The following is an 18,722-nucleotide window of genomic DNA, read 5'->3' as shown; positions in this document are numbered from 1 at the left end:
TAGTTGCAGTTAATCAGATTTTGTTGGCACCTACCCAGGATCACTGTCTCCCTCTGATTTCCAGCTGTTGCCCAGTTCGACCACATCCTTGGCTGGTTTCTTATTGGGCATCAGATTATCATCAGAGTTATTGTGATTGTAGTTCCCACACATACCACACACCTGGTAAAATCAAAAAGCTAATTTAAATGAATATTATATGCACCAATGACTCAGATCTCATAAATAATATACATAAATCTATCTAATGTGGTTGCTAACATATGGGCATAAGTGCTCACTTTACCTTGTCAAAGTATTCTCCAGGTACAGTGATTTCCAAGTGATGGACTCCGTCAAACTTCACCTGCAGACCAAAATTTGTATCCAGAAGACTATAGGATCCGCTGGTAATCACTTTAGCTCCAGCTACATCAATGGTGAGTGGGGTTCGTACACGACGGCCATTCAACTAAGACACAAAAATAAATAGATGCTGAACGCTTTTTTCTTTTTTCTGCCTTTAAAACAATTCACATCGTCTATCAATCTGAGACAATGTTACCAGAACTCTTCGGCCCTTCTGAAGGTCAACCACAATGTTGTGAGGTAGGTAGACTTTGACAGAGCGAACATAGGATGCTTCTGGCTGACCACGCTCCTCGTTTTTAGCCACCACTTTAAAGGGTGTTACCATGTTGGCCTTACAAACCTGCAGAATTCAGACAAAAGTATATGAAATGAACATAGTGTTCTAATTGTTTCTATTAAAAAAACTAGGATTTCAGATAATAATACTTCACATATATTGATAGTATGAGTTACAATGTGACTTTTCCTTTAGGATTAACAATGTATTATTGAATTGAATTACAGTTAATAAATTCTTGCAATTTCAAAATAATAATAATAATTTCAGTATCAAAGTGCACTGTTCCAACTTTAAACTGTAAAATTCTCCTTTTGAAAGTTAATGTAAATAATATTTTTAAAGGGGCCTAGTCACGTTCTATGTCTTTTCTAATTTCTACGCCAGTAGCTTACTCTGGTTGTTTTTCCGATTAAATTATCATGCCCTGTTGGCTTATTCAATTTTATTTCTGTGTTACATTTTGTTTTTGCTCTATTTGTTAGTAAACAAAGCACTTTTGTGTATATTTACCACTACAAGAGTGCATCACCGAAAATACGATATTGTGCATGTCCAGCAGAGGATAAGTGACCCTAACCCTGTAGATGGGGTTGGTCTTCTACCACGCTGAGCTGTCACTTTACTGCAAGGCATTGCAGGATGCTCTGCTGGCTCTTAAAGAACTAAGTAAGCAGTATCAGGACAAACGCTTGGTGTATATTGGTTTATTTGAAGATGAATAGATGTTTTTTTGTGTGTGTTTTTATTGTCATAGTACGTGACTAGGCACCTTTAGCAATAATGTAATGTTATTGTCAATCTAGACTGAGAGAAGAGTACAAGACGTATCCTCCTGGTGTTATGATTCCCAAACCTAAAATAGCTATCTGCTCAAAGCTCTTAAAGGACATTGTGATACACATCTTACCTCCACCAGTGTGTATGTGCAGGTACCCATGAACGTGTGCATCACACCGTCAAAGGTGTAATAGTGTGGATCCCCAGCTACATGACACAGTCCTTTACCTGGGGAAGGAAAAGAAAGTGATTCAAACGTGACTGACTGTTATCTTTGGGAAACTGGAGCAGCTGCTTGTAATATGTGTCTGGATTTATCCAGCCTCTTTTTCAGGTTACCTGTAGAGTGGCAGCCAAGCACTCCTTCTACCACATTGCACTCCTGTGCAGGACTGCACTGCCACGGCTCACAAGTGATGTTGTGATTCCCGTTACATTTACAACGTTCCGAACAGTCAGCCTTTGTGAACCAAGTGTCTCCTATCTGAATATATGCACACAAACATGTTAAACCAAGATTCAGACAAGTCCTCTGATTAAAAGTTTAATAATAATCGTCATCTTTATTTGTGATTGCAACTTTGTGAATTCCAATGAAATGTGTCCTCTGTATTTAACCCCTCCCTGACGAAGCAAGACTTTGCCACTGAGTGGCACCTAGGGAGCATTCTGGAGCTTAGAGTCTTGCTCATAGACCCAGAGTGGCATTTAGGGCTGAACGATTAATTGCATTTGCAATAATATCGCAATAGAATAAAACGCGATTTTCTAACCACATGCGATTTGATGGGTCACGTGATTGGGGGTGACTCGCTAGCAAAGTAACACGGAGGGAAAGTCGATATCGTCTGCGACTTACCTGCCGAACAATGGCCTCAGACTGGACAAAAACCGACACAACTGAAGGTCTGTTACCAAAGATGAGCGGTACGTCACTTGAGTGGAACTATTTTGGGTTTAAAAAAGAAGACGCTGCGCAAAGCCAGGTGTTGTGCCGGACATGCCTTGCTATTGTTGCTACCTCACAAGGTAACACGACAAACCTTTATCAACACTTGAAAAAACACCACAAGGCCGTATGGTGGAAGATGCACAGGACTAACTTTCCACAACTGTGCAATATGGCCCGCAAGTATCTTTGTGTCCCTGCCACAAGTGCTCCTTCAGAGCATCTTTTCAGTGCTGGAGGGAATATAGTGACTTGCACTCACTCCTCTTTGAAACCAGCAAAAGTTGACATGTTGATTTTCCTGGCAAAAAATCTGTGAGCTTCTAAAAAAATACAGAGACAAATCTTTGTGGCTGACAGTGCCATACGTTTTTTGCACTTTACAATGGTTGTTTGCTAATCTTACTGAGTGAATATATAATTTATATGATTGTTAAAAAAGTTTTTCTTAGGATTTAAAAAGGTCATACACTAATTTATTTTCTGTTTATTTGAGTTTGATTTACCTTTAAAAATGTCAACAAGAAGACATTCGTTCGCTATACTATCCTGCACTTTAGTGTGTTTGATGCCACTGACTGGAGATCAGTCATTAATTTTGTATCTAATTTTATTTATTTATTTATTTATAGACTGTGAAGTCCATATGTTTATATATCATGTTTCATGAAACATGAAAAGATGTTAATAAGGTAAAGCCACAGATTTGTTTCGTTTATTGTTGTAATCTGTGCTTTAAATAAATCTGATTTATAATGAAACAGATTTGTTTGTATATTTTTAAAAAGACATGAGAAATTAAACTGGGAGAAAAAAATCGCATTAAATCGCAATATTAAGATAAAAAATTGCAATTAGATTATGTTCCAAAATCGTTCAGCCCTAGTGGCAATCGATGGGATTCAAACCAGGGAACCTGCAACCTTCCCAAGTCTTTACTTCCAAAGGTATTTTTTCATGAATACCTACCGGTTTGTATTTTCCATCTTCATCTGTACATCCACACTCACTGAGTTGGACACATTTGTCTCCACTGAGGACCAGTCCATGGTTACAGACGCAACCCTCCACACAGGGCAGGCTGCAGGAACCACCAGGACCTGCAGGGTCCTGACAGCTGGGCTGAGGGCAGGCAGGGACACATTGCTCATAATGACTGCCTGAGGGGCACTTCAGTGCTGCAAGGTGGGAAAAGGTGAAAGGGGGATCTGTTTAAAACAAGGACTATATTTGTACCAAGAAGATCCATCACCTTTATATACTCAGTCTTTGTCCATCCGCAGACATTTACCATATTTGAAAATGGAAAAAGATTTTGTGTTATTGTTTTGCTTATACATTCAATTACCATTAAAGTGGAATAAGGCAATTCGAAGACTTGCTTTCAATATCTTGAATATCACACGTCAAGGGATGAATTAGAAAAACATAAATGAACAACAAAATGCACTGTGGGGTTATATGGATTAGGTTGGAGTTTCGCAGTTTTATTTCTCCTACAGTTAAACTGACAGGGTGCAATGCAAAGGACAACACTACCCAGATTAGAATCCATAACTGAAGAATATGCTGTTAAAATGTGAAATCTCTTTCCATACTCATGTTGGAGACTGTCACAATCCCAATGATTTGCCTCTTAACTGCTCAGCTGAAATGAAAGTTTTTTTTCTTGTCAGATGACAGCATGAAAGTTTTATCTACTTCCCCAAGATTGCTGTGCAGAAAATACAGAGCTATAAAAAAAAGGTTGACAAAATGATATCTGCCACCGCGAAAAGCATTAAATGTTGCTAAAATGTATGAATCCCTCAGAGTCTAAGTAACTTAAATGAAATAACATATTTCACACTTTTTGTTTTTTTTATTTTCAATATCTTATAGATGTTGAATAGATTTAATACTCCTCCTGGATGTTTATATCTCTGTGACCAAATAATATAATAAGTGAAAGAAAAGGGATGAAAACCTGCTGTTGGTTTTGGTAATGGTGTTGTTCAGTTTAGTTGTGTTCTCATTCATGTCAGTATTTCTACTTCTACATAACTCACTCTGTGTATAGATCTTTTTATGCATTATTTTTTTTTAGCCTTTTGGCCTTTCCTGCTACTTTGGTTGAGTTTAACCGAATGCTTTGGATCATTACACCTGACCCTGGGTTCATGACAACTCTACTAGAATCTGAAGTGAAAAACTGTCCTGCTGTCAACCCCAATTTGTGCTTGCTGTTCACTTTATTTTACTGAAAGGATTATTCAGGAGTATCTCTGACAGGTGAAAGCAAAAAAGAAGTAATAAAAAGTAAGAATATATATATATATATATATTCTTACGAATTAGTAAGCGGATTAGAAAATGTGTGTGTATATATATATATATATATATATATATATATATATATATATATATACACACATTTTCTAATCCGCTTACTAATACGCAGCAACCCCCGCGACCTCCTCATGGGGTCATGGGGGTTGCTGGTGCCTAAAAGGGCTGTAAAACGATAAAAAACGTTAATCGCGAATAATTTCAATAGTTAACTCGAGATTAATCGAAAATTAATCACATATTTTATGTTTTTATTTTTTGAAAGTGTATAAGCCTATTTGGACATTTTATTGTGATATTTTGCAATAGCTGACACTAATAAAAAACATGCTTGTACAAAACATATTTTTATTTTTTATTTTTCAAGTACTTTTCAGAATTATAATGATAAATGATAAACTCTGGCCAATAGTGGCCAAATCGCTAATCATAACACCCTGATGTTCACACAATGTGTTAAAAAATTTGTAAATAACAAAATATTTCAATGTGAAATATTTTTTGCCTCCTAAACAAAGATAGAAATGGTATTAAGCATTTACATATAAATTAATACATTTTACATTTAAATAAAGTCACAAGTTTTATTGTTCCTTTATTCACTCTCTCTCACACACATATAATTCCGAGCTTTACACACATTTCTTTGTATGTTTTTGCATGCTATGTGTATCCACGTTAAAACAAAGTTTTCTTTATAGCATGGAAAAAGGTTTTAAATTTCCAAAAATCAATCATTTAGGGTTAAGTAACCCACCCAAAGGAGCATCAACATGCTTTGGGGAACCTAAACCCATTCAGCTTCCAAGATTGCCAGTGATATGTGTATTTCAAGAGAGTACACTTGGTTGTAATGACATGACACACAGTCACAATCAGACTTACGACAGAAGGTGTTGTTTCTCCAAAAGATCGGGACTCCTGCAACAGCACATATGTCAGCGTAGCTTTCTATAGCCTGGCACAGAGCCACAGTCTGGCCTCCATTGGAACACATGTCGTACACACAGTTTCCAAAAAAGGATTCAGGCGGGACAACAGAGTAGCATGGCTTAAAGATTCCTGAGGTCAAGATCAGAAACAGAGAGAAGGTCAATGTTGTGAGTCTTTTGGCAAATTGTTCTGTTAGACTCCCAGATTAACCAGGGTGCATCTTTTTGTGATCTAGTCTAAACAATGTTTTTGTAATGCTAGAAATCAGTTTCAAACCAAATTTTTCCTTTGTGTTAATGTAAGATCGTATGATGTTCATAAATGTCCTTAAAATGGAAACGTTTTTTCTTTCCAATAAAATTATGTGATATGATCTTCCTGAGCAGCCTATATGGTTTTTAACAAGTTCTGCATTACTTTATGCTTCTGATTTTTATTTATTTATTTCAAAGTCATTTTTGATTGGTTAGATTTTAGTATCAATGTAAAAATCCTAGGCAGTCTATAAAGAGCACTGTAGTAGCGAGATTTAGCATTTATGCCACAGTATTTTCTTACCTGACCCCTTCTCATGTTTGCATGCGTGTATAGATGTGCAAGTCTGACTGTGTGAACCAACCATTGGGGTCAGTGATCATTCCACAGCTGGTGGGCTTCTGGGCCTCTTCCTCCACCTCTTTGTCACAGTCCTCCTGTCCCCCACCGTTAGTGCAGCTGTAGAAATTGCAAATTGCAAAGCAATAAAACCTCTTCTGTTTGTTGTTTTGAATCGTCCACCGGGCCTTTACACCCAGTTTTTGGATCAGCTGTCAGGCTTCTTATCTGATTTGGTGATAAACACTGACAAGGTTATTATAGTGGGTGATTTTAACATTCATGTTGACACTGAATGTGATAACCTTAGTGTAGCCTTTAAAACTATCCTAGATTCAATTGGTTTTGCTCAAAATGTCCATAAACCGACGCACTCTTGGCTCCATACTTTAGACCTTGTGCTGACATATGGCATTGATTGTGAGGAATTAATAGTGGTTCCAAACAACCCTGTCCTATCTGATCATTTTTTAATAACATTTGAGTTTAATCTAACTGAGTTCTCCACCTCCAAAAGCGGGTTCCATTATAGTAGATCTTTATCAGACAATGCTGCATCAAACTTTAAAGAGTCTGTCCCCCTTTTAATATCGTCAGTATTGCAGAAATGCCCTGCAGATGGCAGCAATGTTGTTTCTTCCCATTCACAAATAGATGTCTTTGTTAATGGTATGACTTTGTCATTGCGTTCTGCATTAGACAATGTAGCTATCTTGAAAAAGAAGGTGATTATTCATAGGAAGCTGGCTCCCTGGTTTAATTCAGAGCTGCGTTCCTTGAAGCACAATGTTAGGAAATTGGAGAGAAAATGGCGCTCTACACACCAAGAGAAATCCTACCTAATCTGGAGGGACAGTCTATTGCTGTATAACAAGACCCTTCGCAGAGTTAGAGCAGCATATTTTTCATCATTAATTGAGGAGAACAAATAGAATCCTAGATTTCTCTTCAATACAGTTGCCAAACTTACCCAGAGTCATAGCTCCGTTGATCCATCCATTCCCTTAGCTCTTAGCAGTAATGATTTTATGGGATTCTTCATAAATAATATTGATTCCATTAAAAATAAAATAATTGGCATCCTCCCAAACATGATTATCTCGTCCTCAGTAAGTGAGGCAGCGTTGGAGGAGTCTTTAGAACCTGCGTGGTGCCTGAACTGTTTAGAAGCAGTAGAGCTTTCTGAGCTATCTAAAATATTAGCTTCATCTAAACCTTCTACCTGTATGTTAGACCCAATCCCAACCAAATTGTTTAAGGAGGTATTCCCTTTGAACAGTGGTCCTATTTTAGACATGATTAACCTATCCATAGTAAATGGATATGTACCACAGGCTTTTAAAGTAGCTGTTATTAAACCTTTACTTAAGAAACCTTCTCTTGATCAAGATGAGAGTAAATTACAGACCTATATCTAATCTTCTTTTCTTATCTAAAATTCTTGAGAAAGTAGTTGCTAATCAACTCTGTGAACATTTACAAAGTAATTACCTACTTGAGGAGTTTCAGTCAGGCTTCAGAGCTCATCATAGCACTGAAACAGCTCTGGTGAAGGTCACCAATGATATTCTCATGGCCTCAGATAATGGACTTGTGTCTATACTTGTCCTGCTAGATCTCAGTGCTGCATTTCACACAGTTGATCACAATATTCTCCTACAAAGACTTGAGCATACTGTAGGGATTAAGGGGAAAGCATTAGGCTGGTTTAAATCTTATCTGTCGGACAGATTCAAGTTTGTTCATGTTAATGATTAATCTTCTTCAAACTCTAGGGTCACTTGTGGAGTACCACAGGGTTCAGTCCTTGGACCAATTCTCTTTACTATATACAGGACTGTCTCAGAAAATTAGAATATTGTGATAAAGTTCTTTATTTTCTGTAATGCAATTAAAAAACATGAAATGTCATACATTCTGAAACTCGAAATATCGCAAGCCTTTTATTGTTTTAATATCGCTGATTATGGCTTACAGGTTAAAAAAACCAAATATCCTATCTCAAAATATTAGAATATCGTGAAAAAGTATACTAGTAGGCTATTGAACCAATCACTTGAATCATCTAATTAACTCGAAACACTGCAGGGTTTCCTGAGCCTTGAAAAACACTCAGCTTGGTTCAGTAAACTAAATCACAAGTATGGTAGTGGTTAAGAGACGACATATGATTCTCACAGTAACTGGTGTACTGACCATGGCATTACTGTCCTTGATTGGCCTGTCAATTCCCCTGACCTGAACCCCATAGAGAATTTGTGGGGTATTGTGAAGAAGAAGCTGAAAGACACCAGACCCAACAATGCAAATGAGCTAAAGGCCGCTATTGAAGCATCCTGGGCATCCATAACACCTCAGCAATGCCACAGGCTGATTGCCTTCATGCCACGCCACATTGATGCAGTAATCTGTGCAAAAGGATTCCCAACCAAGTACTGAGTGCATTAATGGACATTTTCAAATGTTTGATTTTGTTTTGCTGTTATAATTTTTATTTTTTTACTTGGTCTGAGGAAATATTCTAATATTTTGAGATAGGATTTTAGAGTTTTCTTCAGCTGTACGCCATAATCAGCGATATTAAAACAATAAAAGGCTTGCGATATTTCAGTTGATTTGTAATGAATCCAGAATGTATGACATTTCATGTTTTTTAATTGCATTACAGAAAATAAAGAACTTTCTCACAATATTCTAATTTTCTGAGACAGTCCTGTATATGCTTCCGATTGGCAAAACTATCAGACAGCATGGGATTAATTTCCACTGTTATGCTGATGACACTCAGCTATATTTATCCATAAATCCTGATGAATCCAATCAATTACTTCGACTGCAGTCATGTCTTGATGACATCAAAAGCTGGATGACTTTAAATTTCCTGCACTTAAATTCTGACAAGACAGAAGTTATAATCTTTGGACCAGAGTCCTCAAAAAATAAACTTCTTAATCAATCACTTATTCTGGATAGCATTAACTTGGCCTCTGGTAATAAAGTAAAAAATCTTGGTGTTATTTTCGACCATGACATGTCATTTAAATCCCATTTTAAACAGGTTTCCAGAGTTTCCTTTTTTCACCTCAGGAATATCGCCAAAATTAGAAACATTCTGTCCAGCGGTGACGCTGAAAAACTAGTGCATGCATTTGTTACTTCAAGGCTGGACTATTGTAATTAATAACTATCAGGAAGTCCAGAAAATGCAGTTCAAAGTCTTCAGCTGATCCAAAATGCTGCAGCAAGAGTTCTGATGAAAATCAACAAGAGGTATCATATTTCTCCAATTTTAGCTTCCCTTCACTGGCTTCCAGTTAAATCAAGAATAGAATTTAAAATTCTTCTTCTAATGTATAAAGCCCTTAATAATCAAGCTCCATCATATATCAGAGCTCTGATTACCCCATATATTCCTAACAGAGCACTTCGCTCTCAGACTGCAGGTCTACTGGTGGTTCCTAGAGTCTCTAAAAGTAGAATGTGAGGCAGATCCTTTAGCTATCAGGCTCCTCCCCTGTGGAACCAACTCCCACTTTCTCTCATGTTACCCTAAGCTACCTCTATAGTTATGCTGCTATAGGATTAGGCTACTGGAGGACATCAGGGCCTATTTTTCTCACTCTTCTGATTTCTACTGTCCTCCAGATTTGCATTGTATTACATTGAAATGACTGTTGTCATTTCAGCTTTTAACCTTTTGTTCCCTCTCTTTTTTTTTCATAGTAGGTACACCTGGTCTACGCTTCTCCAGGAGTGAATGCTGCTTGTCGGGACTTTGAAGCAATCAACTGGTTCCCTTATATAGGAAATTTTCGACCAATCTGTATAATATGATTGATTTGACTTTGTAAAGTGCCTCGAGATGACATGTTTCATGAATTGGCGCTATATAAATAAAATTGAATTGAATTGAATTGAATAGAAGCAAAAGAACATCCATTAGAAATTAGCTAAAGAAGGTAACATATCTATACATACAACTGAGCTTTTTTTTCCACAAGCTGAAGAGATTCTAACTTTTTTCAAGACAATTCATTTGTGACAGGCAACCGTTAGGGACTTTTCTAAGTATGTGGGGAAAAATTGTTTTGTTGATTTTTAAATCAGTCATAGCATTTTACTTTCCTGATGTCCAAGAAGCTCTTAAGTGAAACAATTCAGTGGTTTGTTTAGAAGTGTCAAACTTGTCTTAGGCTGGGATTTATCTCTAACACCACTGAGCAACAGGACAAAGATTGAAAGTTCAGAACTGCACCAGAAGGTAAACCATTGTAGAGCTGTAAAACTCACTCAGGCCGTGGGTCAGGCACCTGCCAGCTGTCACCTAGGTCAGTTGTGTCAGAAGCTGCTGTGTTATCTGGTTTCAGGTTGTCATCTTTGGAGTCTCCGTTAAAATTTCCTGTCAGGACCAGAAAAGTTTTACTAATTAAAGAAACATTAATAAATTTGTCACAGTTTCGGTTTGGATTAAAGGTCCTAAAAGTTATTTCAGCCAGTACTATGCAAGTTAATTAATTATGTTGGAAAATGAGCTCAGAATTCCCAATTTAAATTAGAAAATATTTATATTTATTACATCATTACCTGCCTGGAAAGGAGCTGATATATTTACTAGTGTGCTTCTTACCACACATGCCACAGAGTAGGCCTCTGTAAGAAGTTGGTACGGTTACATCTGCGTGGTGATTTCCATCAAATCGGACCCTGAGGCCAAAAGATGTTTCCAGAACTACAAACTTTCCACTCAGGTAGATATGAACCCCACTGATGGAGGTGATGGGTGTGACGACTGCACTTCCATTGACCTGAAGAGTAAAAGCAAACTGATCAAGCAGGTTAATAGAGTAAGATTAGTTCTGTTCGCACTTGATCTTGTCCAGAAATACTTGACTGAGAAAGCCGAGCCAGAAAATCACTCACAGTGGAAGAACTAGCAGAGTCAGCACATACCTGGACTTTACGGCCCTTGCCAAGGATGACAGTCACTTCATTCACATTGATCACCACAGCTCTGACATAGGAAACTTTCTTGTTACTTCCTCTGCGCTCATTCTGGGAGTCCACAGTGAAGTACGGCAACCCAGAAGAGATGTTACAGGGTTTGGTTAGCGTGTAGGAGCACGCTCCCATGTAATGGTGGGTGTGCTTATCAAAGGTAGTGTAGTGAGGATCTCCAGACACTGAGCAGATACCATTTCCTGATAAAGAGAGGTTGGGATTTAGATCTACGGTGTTCAGACACTTTGCCAAAACTTCTGTTTTTGTAGAGATGCATAAAAATTATTAATCAACGAAAGCCTTAAAACCATGGTTTGCTATGTGTTTGTGAGTTGACAGAGTAGAAATTGTACTTGAAAGTTGGATTATCAACATCCATCTAATGTAATAAAAGTAACAGTGGCATGGATCTGTGACTATTTGGGGTAAAGGTCCTGATGGGCCTCTTTCTAGTTTGAGTTTTAAATCAATCTGCTTAAAGGACAATATCATTAAGAGTAAGTCAGATGACTGCATCATTATGAGTCATTGTTCACTCATAACCAGGGGCGAGAAGATTAGACAAGAATTTTACTTGAGTAAGGGTGGAATTGCTTCAGTGCTATATGTAAAAAGGAGTCATCTAAAAAATTACTCAAATAAGAGTAAAACAGTATTTTGTAACAAGAGTAAACAACAAAAAGCTTCTGAAAGAACACTTACAGTAAGTAATGTACATATGCCGGAACAAAGTACTTCCAGTGACAATGAATGCTCTTTTTTGTATATTAACTTGACCGTGAAAGAACAACGGAAGAATGATAATTGTTTTCAAATATGAAGTTTTTACTTTAACATTAACTGTGTCAGGGGAGCTTTTGGGTAACAGATGCTTGTGTTTTATTCAGTGAAATAAATGGAGGCGAATAATGTTATTCAAACAGTAGTAAAGTACATGGTGCATTACTCCTAGAAGTTCATTTAAACAGTTACTCAAGTAAACGAAACTGAGTAAACAACGCTGGTAACCATGCACTACTGTTCATCACTTGAAATCTAACAAATAGACCTTAACACATCAGTCCAAATAAATTTGGTTGTCTTGATTCAGTTAGGTTTTCTGAGTTATCAAAATATTAGCTTCACTTAAAACTTCATTTGTATTTTAGACCCCGTTCCCACCACATTATTATGGAAATGTTCCCTTTGATTACCGACCCCTATTTTAGATATGATTGATCTATCTTTAGTAAATGGATCAGTACCTCGGGCTGGTATTGGGGATCAGTCTCTGTCTGAAGTGGAGGAGTTTAAGTATGCTGGTGTCTTGTTCACATAAGATGGTAAGATGGAAAAAGAGATGAACAGGTGGACTGGGGCTCTGTCTGTTGCTCTAGTCTGTTGTGGTGAAGAAAGAACTGAGCCAAAAGGCAAAGCTCTCCATCCTATGGTCATGAGGTTTGGATCATGACCCCAAGAACAAGATCCTGGATGCAGGCGGCTAAAATGAGCTTCCTCCAGAGGGTAATCTAAGGGATCGGATGAGGAGGAAGCTCCAAGTAGAGCCGTTGCCTTTGTGCATCGAAGAGTCAGCGTAGGTAATAGGTAGTTTGGAATCCATAGTCATGAGTATGATAAATCTTCAAACTCCAGGGTTACTTTTTCACTTATCTTTATTTATTTACTGGGGATAAGTAGGAGGGGTTGTGAAATTTGTTCTAAATCTAGTATTTTATTTACAGCCATATAATATTGCATTGGCCTACCAGTTTATCAACTCTTCAAGTAGTTACAAATGTATTCAGACAGTAACTTTTCACCACAAGTTTTTGGGGACCAGACAAGTTGGGAGCAGTGTCCCGATAGTTGCCAAACAGATGGTTATTGCATAACTATGATAACCCTCTTAAACCTTACCAGACAATATGTGTATTTATTTCCATGTGGAAGAAGGTGTCAATCTGAGTGTTTAACATACCGACAGGACGGCATTCATACTGTCCATCATGTAGCTGGCAGCTCTCAGTGGTTGGTCTACAACTAGTGTTCTGGCATTTGATCAAACCTCCACCCTGACACTCACACTTCTGCTCACAACCCTCCAAATACCAGTCATCCCCCACCTGCAAAACATATGGAAAAAACGTGTTTTAAGTCAGACACACAAACCAAAATGTCCTCATCTTTTAAGTATCATTTAAAAGGCTTTCTCAAAGAATATTATAGGGATATTTTATACATGTAGTTCTGGGATGTGTCCTTCATAATCGGCTGATTGGCATTTATGTCTTGTGCATTCAAATTTTTTATTTCAAGGCAATTCAAGGCAATTAAATTGCAAGTTTATAGTTTTTATCTCTCTTCAACGCCCCTTTCTTACATCTATCAAGCAGAATAATAGATGAAAGGCTATTTCATGAAGATACTACAGCAGAACCACAGATTAAGCCAAAGCAGTTAGAGTAACTTAGTTAATGGCTGATTCCACTTACAGGATGGTAATTCCCATTGGTGTCCACACAGCCACAGTCTTTTAACGCAACACATTTGTCATCGCTAAGGATGAAGCCTGGGTTACACTCACAACCCTCTACACACACATCTTCACAGCCAGATGGACCGACCACACCTAGACAAGTTTCAGGACACGAGCTCACGCACAGGGAGTATGAGCTGTCAGGGGGACAGGCCAGGGCTGCATGGAGGAAAAATGGGAGAACAGATAGCGGGATAAATGTAAAGTAAGTAAGGTGTACAGAAGCTATATAGCATAGACGGAAACAGCTCATCCTGCATTAAGCTCAACAGGCTTAAGGCTAACATTAGATTTGTTTGGGGGGGTGGGGGTTACTGTTGGGATCAAATGTCCCTTTAAAACAGTAACAAAAGGTAATAAGATGATGATTATTTTGTATCTATGTCCACACTATAAACAAAATATATAGTGTATTATTGTGTTTATATTTTTTCGTATAAGTAAACACATCATATAAGTAAACACATGGAAAGCATTGAACAATCCAGAGTCAAATTTCTCATATGTGTACACATAACTGGCAAATAAAGCAGATTCTGATTGTAGGTTACAGGAGCAATGTATTGTTTGTGTTATTTCGTTTGTTATCTTAGGCTGATCATATTTTAGTGGCAAAAGACAGGACACATGGCACAGTTGTGAAACACTTTAATAACAGTATGTTCACTTAAAGAAGACTTATAGTTTTAAACATAGGCTTAGGCTACTGGAGGACATCAGGGCCTATTTTTCTCACTCTACTGATTTCTACTGTTTATTATTATTAAAAAATTAATAATAATAAATATATATATATATATATATATATATATATATATATATATATATATATATATATATATATATTATTATTATTATTATTTTTTTTTTTATTATTATTATCTTGGTAGACGACCGATTGCCTGCTAGTTTGTTAGCTTGACGTTATATCCAGGCCTAAGTTGATTAAATAGCTACCTCTTTTGAATTGTCAACTCTGTAAATTATATTAATAGGCCCTTTATGGTGCATATGCTTATATTTATTAGTACGTGCACAGTGCAATTTATAAATATATTCTTAACTTGGTAGACAACCGATTTTCAGTAATTGCCTGCTACTTTTATCTCGATTTTGCCAGCTGTGAAGAAGGTATCGCTACACCAGAAATTACACAGTTTATTAGTGAATCTCTGACATCTTTTATTAAGTAAGTTAGCCATAGTGCTTACTGGAACTCCACAGGTGTGAGTCTGATGTATGCAGGAGAAAGTATTTTTCTAGGCAGTCCTGAATGAACTGGCTTTAATGAACATATTTGTGCCCTTGTCTCAACAGATCTTGCTGGACCAGCAGTATCGTTGTTGTGGCCATCACAGGTTTCAGTGGAGCGCCCCACCCCCCCCCAAAAAAAATGGTTACGATACCTGTTCTTAACGCCTGTTTACACATTTGTTGTTCTTGTTCACACATACTGTACGTATGTTTGTTGATATTATTTATGCTTGTTCGCATTTTTTTGTTCCACATTGTTAATTTTTATCTTATGCCAGCTTATACCTTTATTATTAATGTTGTCCTTCCCTTCAGCCCTGATGCACTCTGAAGCCTGATGTATGTGGAGGATTTTTTTTAAATGTATTTATAATATTCCTCCCTGTTCCTTCACTTTGTTCTTGTTTTTCCAGTTTGATACACACACACACACATCTTGTTGTCTCACTCAGTATTTTTTATTAAACAATATTTGAATCATTCATCCAAGCTTAATGAGTTGTTATTCTTTAATATATTTGATTCTTTGTGCATGGCTTAGTATTAAAATTATCATTGTTGTGTGGCCAACTTGTGCCTCATGAGAAAAAGTGGGTGTAAATGCTGAATGGACTGTTCTTCCTCAAAAAAGCAAAAAGCAACAGCAGAGTCCAATGGGAGTGTTGCCTGTCACTGTTCTCTATCACTCTCTCTGCAGCTAACCTTACTCTGTGTGTTAACCCAAAGACGTAGTGCAAAATCTTAATAGCTCTGCACTTACCTATAGACCCAAACAGATAAGCATAATGCTTTTGATAATATGTGAATGGCTTAATATTAAAATTATATTCTTAGTCTTAACATGATCATGTTTCACGTTGTGGTCTGGGGGTGACCACTTATCAGAAGTGAGCTAGCTGCTAGGCGAATGCTGAATGGACCACGGCAGACCCAACGCTACCACCAAGGTAAGCTAATGGCTGAATGGGAATTTATAAGCAAAATCACGGTAATCAATAATACAGCCCAGTCGCCATAAAATGAAAATCATGAGACATCTGTCATCACATGAATGATATGGAAAAGAAAAGTTAAGTTAGAGCCGTTCTAGCCTGTACTTCTGTCCATACGAACATGAACATAAGCTTTTCCCTCCAAAAATGTAAAACGTATCTAAGTAATATACAGCTTTTTGTTGTCACCCTGCCTCTCAAAATGGAAAAATGACATTAACAAATATGTAATCATGCAATAACAGCTGAAAAAGTAGTAGGGTGTATGTTTATATATGTATTAACCGTTAAATAACGCAATCGCTGCTGTCTGTCCCATAGAAGAACATGACAGCCAGCGTATGTTTTGGAACTATAGCGGTCTACATGAACCACGTGACTGCCCTGGCGGTGACATCAAAGAGTGTCGCAACTCTTTTCAATCTCTATGGCGCTGTCTTTGGCAACAAAAGATGAATGGTCAGTCAGTTGTTTATTTATATAACATTTTACACTACAAAGGAAACCAAAGTTTAGCACAACTCCATATTGTAATTTTTGGACAAAAGTATAGAGATAGAAGACGTTTTCATTGAAGTTTCATTTGCATTTTCACTAACAATAAAAGACCTCAGCTATTGTGTCCTGTGAGGCTAACTGTATCACAGGTTACATTTATTTGTTTTTCTCTTCTGAGGCAACACACTTAAGTTAACCTGACTCTCACCACATGGAATTTGTTTCAGAGCTCCACATTGGTGAGAGTCAGGTTACACTCAAGTAATATCTGCATAAATATCAACACTATGAATCAAAAACTTGTTTTAGTTTTTATGTTAACATAAATAATAGATTGTAGCAACACTTACAGTTAATAAATTAGTGTTAGAGTTAACAATATATTAGCCTACTTTTAAATCCTCTACATTGTAAATATTCTAAAAAGAATAAGTGAGATTAAGTCTCTAACCTCTACCTTTTCACATCCATTTCAGATTACGCTGTCTCACAGCAGAAACTGATACCAGCTAAGAAATGAAAAAACCTAATGAATAATTTATTGAAACTGGAGTGGCAAAACTGACAGAGCCAAACTGCAGCTTGGGTGGCATCACACAAGGGAGGAATCTTATTGACTCTCCAGATGAAAAGAAACAAGATAAAGTTAATTCAAATCATTTGGAATCAGTTAACCCAGCATAAAAAAGACAAAGGTGCCCTTCGCTGTCTTTTTACAATTCCAGAACCTTAAAGGTTTTTTTCAAAAATCTTTAAAAACTCAACTTTAGCATACAGTATGTAACACATGTGTAACAATGTATCCATTTAGTAAAACTGAGGCACATCAAAATATTTATTTTAAGACAACAGTTCTCTTGGAAAACTCACAACAGAAATCTGGTGTCCTCCACTGGTGGACCTTGGCTCCAGCACTGTGGCACGCATCAGTGTAAGCTTGCAGCTGGTCACACAGTACATGCTGCTGGCTGTTCAACTGGCACATGTCAAAAACACAACTTTGGAAAAATGGGGTAGGTTCTACGACACTGACACAGTCCCTGAAGAAAAGAAAAACATATGCTTAGTTTAGAGACAGTTAAGGAGCTAAGGAGGACATTTGAAAAACTCTCCTGAAAAATAACTAAGTAAAGTCCGACAACCCAGGACAAAAGAGACACAGAGATGGGCACTCATTTTCTGAAACAAGCATAGCATTTGAATAATCGGAAAGCTAGAAGTTGTTACCAAAAATATTTTGGGAAATTTTTTAAAATGTCAATATATCAAAAAACATGTTAAAACTTTATAAAACATAAATATACCAACTGCATTAAATAAATATTTTTGCACATGGAGTGTGCTGCTGCATATTGCTTGTCAGGCAAGGTGTGATGCTGTAAACTAGACATCTCTGTAATTTTTTTGTCATGTGTGGATTAGACATCTGAGCTCTCTTGTGAAATGAGTGTTATGGTGAACTGAGGATGCGTTGCTCATGACAGCTGGCAAGATTCTGATTGGTCAGACACAGGGCTATTGTCCTGTCTGCTCTTAGCTCATCACAATTATGCCTACATCCACATTAAGTCATTGCAGTGGTAAAAATATTGGGTACTAATACAGCAATACAATGCACCATAACCTTTTGGCTAGTTTGTATTGAGAAATTATTTTGATACGTTTTACTGTTTATTATTAATGTCTTAGACAGAATGGGGACCTGCAGTATAATCTATATTTGCATGAGCCATTTATCACTCTGCCTTACTTGGGTTCTGCTAATGGTTTTATTATTCACACAACAAGTCTGTTGTATATTTGCCAATTGTAGAAATGTAGTGCTATGATCTATTGATCATGTGCGTATGCATTAACCCTTTGCCAACTGAACTGGTATGGACTCCTGAATACATTTACATTTGGATGGAATGCATCGCTGTTGCCTTCCAGCAGGAAAGAAGGCCCTTTCTGCTTGGGCTTTAGAACTTCTCCCCGTACATGTAGGGTTTCTCTCTGGGTACTCCTGCTACTTCCCCCAGTCCAAAAACCTGCATGTTAGGTTAATTCCCCTCTTCAATTTGCCCTTAGGTTGTCATGATTTGGGTTTTTATTAATTGCTTATGTTCTGTTTGGTCTTTATGGTGATTTTGGTTCTGGATTAGTTTAAGTTCTGTTTTGGTTTAGTGATTCTTTTATGTTATCGATTCTGTCTTAGGTTTAGGTTCTGTACTAGTTTTGGTTAATGGAATAGTTTGGGTTTTAATGTGGTTT

General features: G+C 37.2%; 1 protein-coding gene across 1 annotated transcript in view; it reads right to left on the bottom strand.

Moving 5' to 3' along the window:
• The window catches only part of zanl (zonadhesin, like), an 88,795-nt gene that overhangs the window by 23,603 nt on the left and 46,470 nt on the right, over nucleotides 1–18,722 (bottom strand). The window contains exons 41-54 of the mRNA XM_036146082.1: nucleotides 17,340–17,509; nucleotides 13,682–13,884; nucleotides 13,168–13,312; nucleotides 11,163–11,410; nucleotides 10,840–11,017; nucleotides 10,503–10,611; nucleotides 6,238–6,332; nucleotides 5,571–5,747; nucleotides 3,327–3,535; nucleotides 1,748–1,892; nucleotides 1,539–1,636; nucleotides 545–691; nucleotides 287–451; nucleotides 35–162 (exon numbers count right to left, since the gene is read on the bottom strand). Coding sequence (XP_036001975.1) covers nucleotides 35–162; nucleotides 287–451; nucleotides 545–691; nucleotides 1,539–1,636; nucleotides 1,748–1,892; nucleotides 3,327–3,535; nucleotides 5,571–5,747; nucleotides 6,238–6,332; nucleotides 10,503–10,611; nucleotides 10,840–11,017; nucleotides 11,163–11,410; nucleotides 13,168–13,312; nucleotides 13,682–13,884; nucleotides 17,340–17,509 — 2,217 coding nt within the window. The remainder of the gene's footprint in view (nucleotides 1–34; nucleotides 163–286; nucleotides 452–544; nucleotides 692–1,538; nucleotides 1,637–1,747; nucleotides 1,893–3,326; nucleotides 3,536–5,570; nucleotides 5,748–6,237; nucleotides 6,333–10,502; nucleotides 10,612–10,839; nucleotides 11,018–11,162; nucleotides 11,411–13,167; nucleotides 13,313–13,681; nucleotides 13,885–17,339; nucleotides 17,510–18,722) is intronic.

This window comes from Fundulus heteroclitus, chromosome 14, assembly GCF_011125445.2.
Source record: "Fundulus heteroclitus isolate FHET01 chromosome 14, MU-UCD_Fhet_4.1, whole genome shotgun sequence".
Taxonomy (NCBI): domain Eukaryota; kingdom Metazoa; phylum Chordata; class Actinopteri; order Cyprinodontiformes; family Fundulidae; genus Fundulus; species Fundulus heteroclitus.
This window is presented reverse-complemented; position numbering and strand designations above follow the sequence as displayed.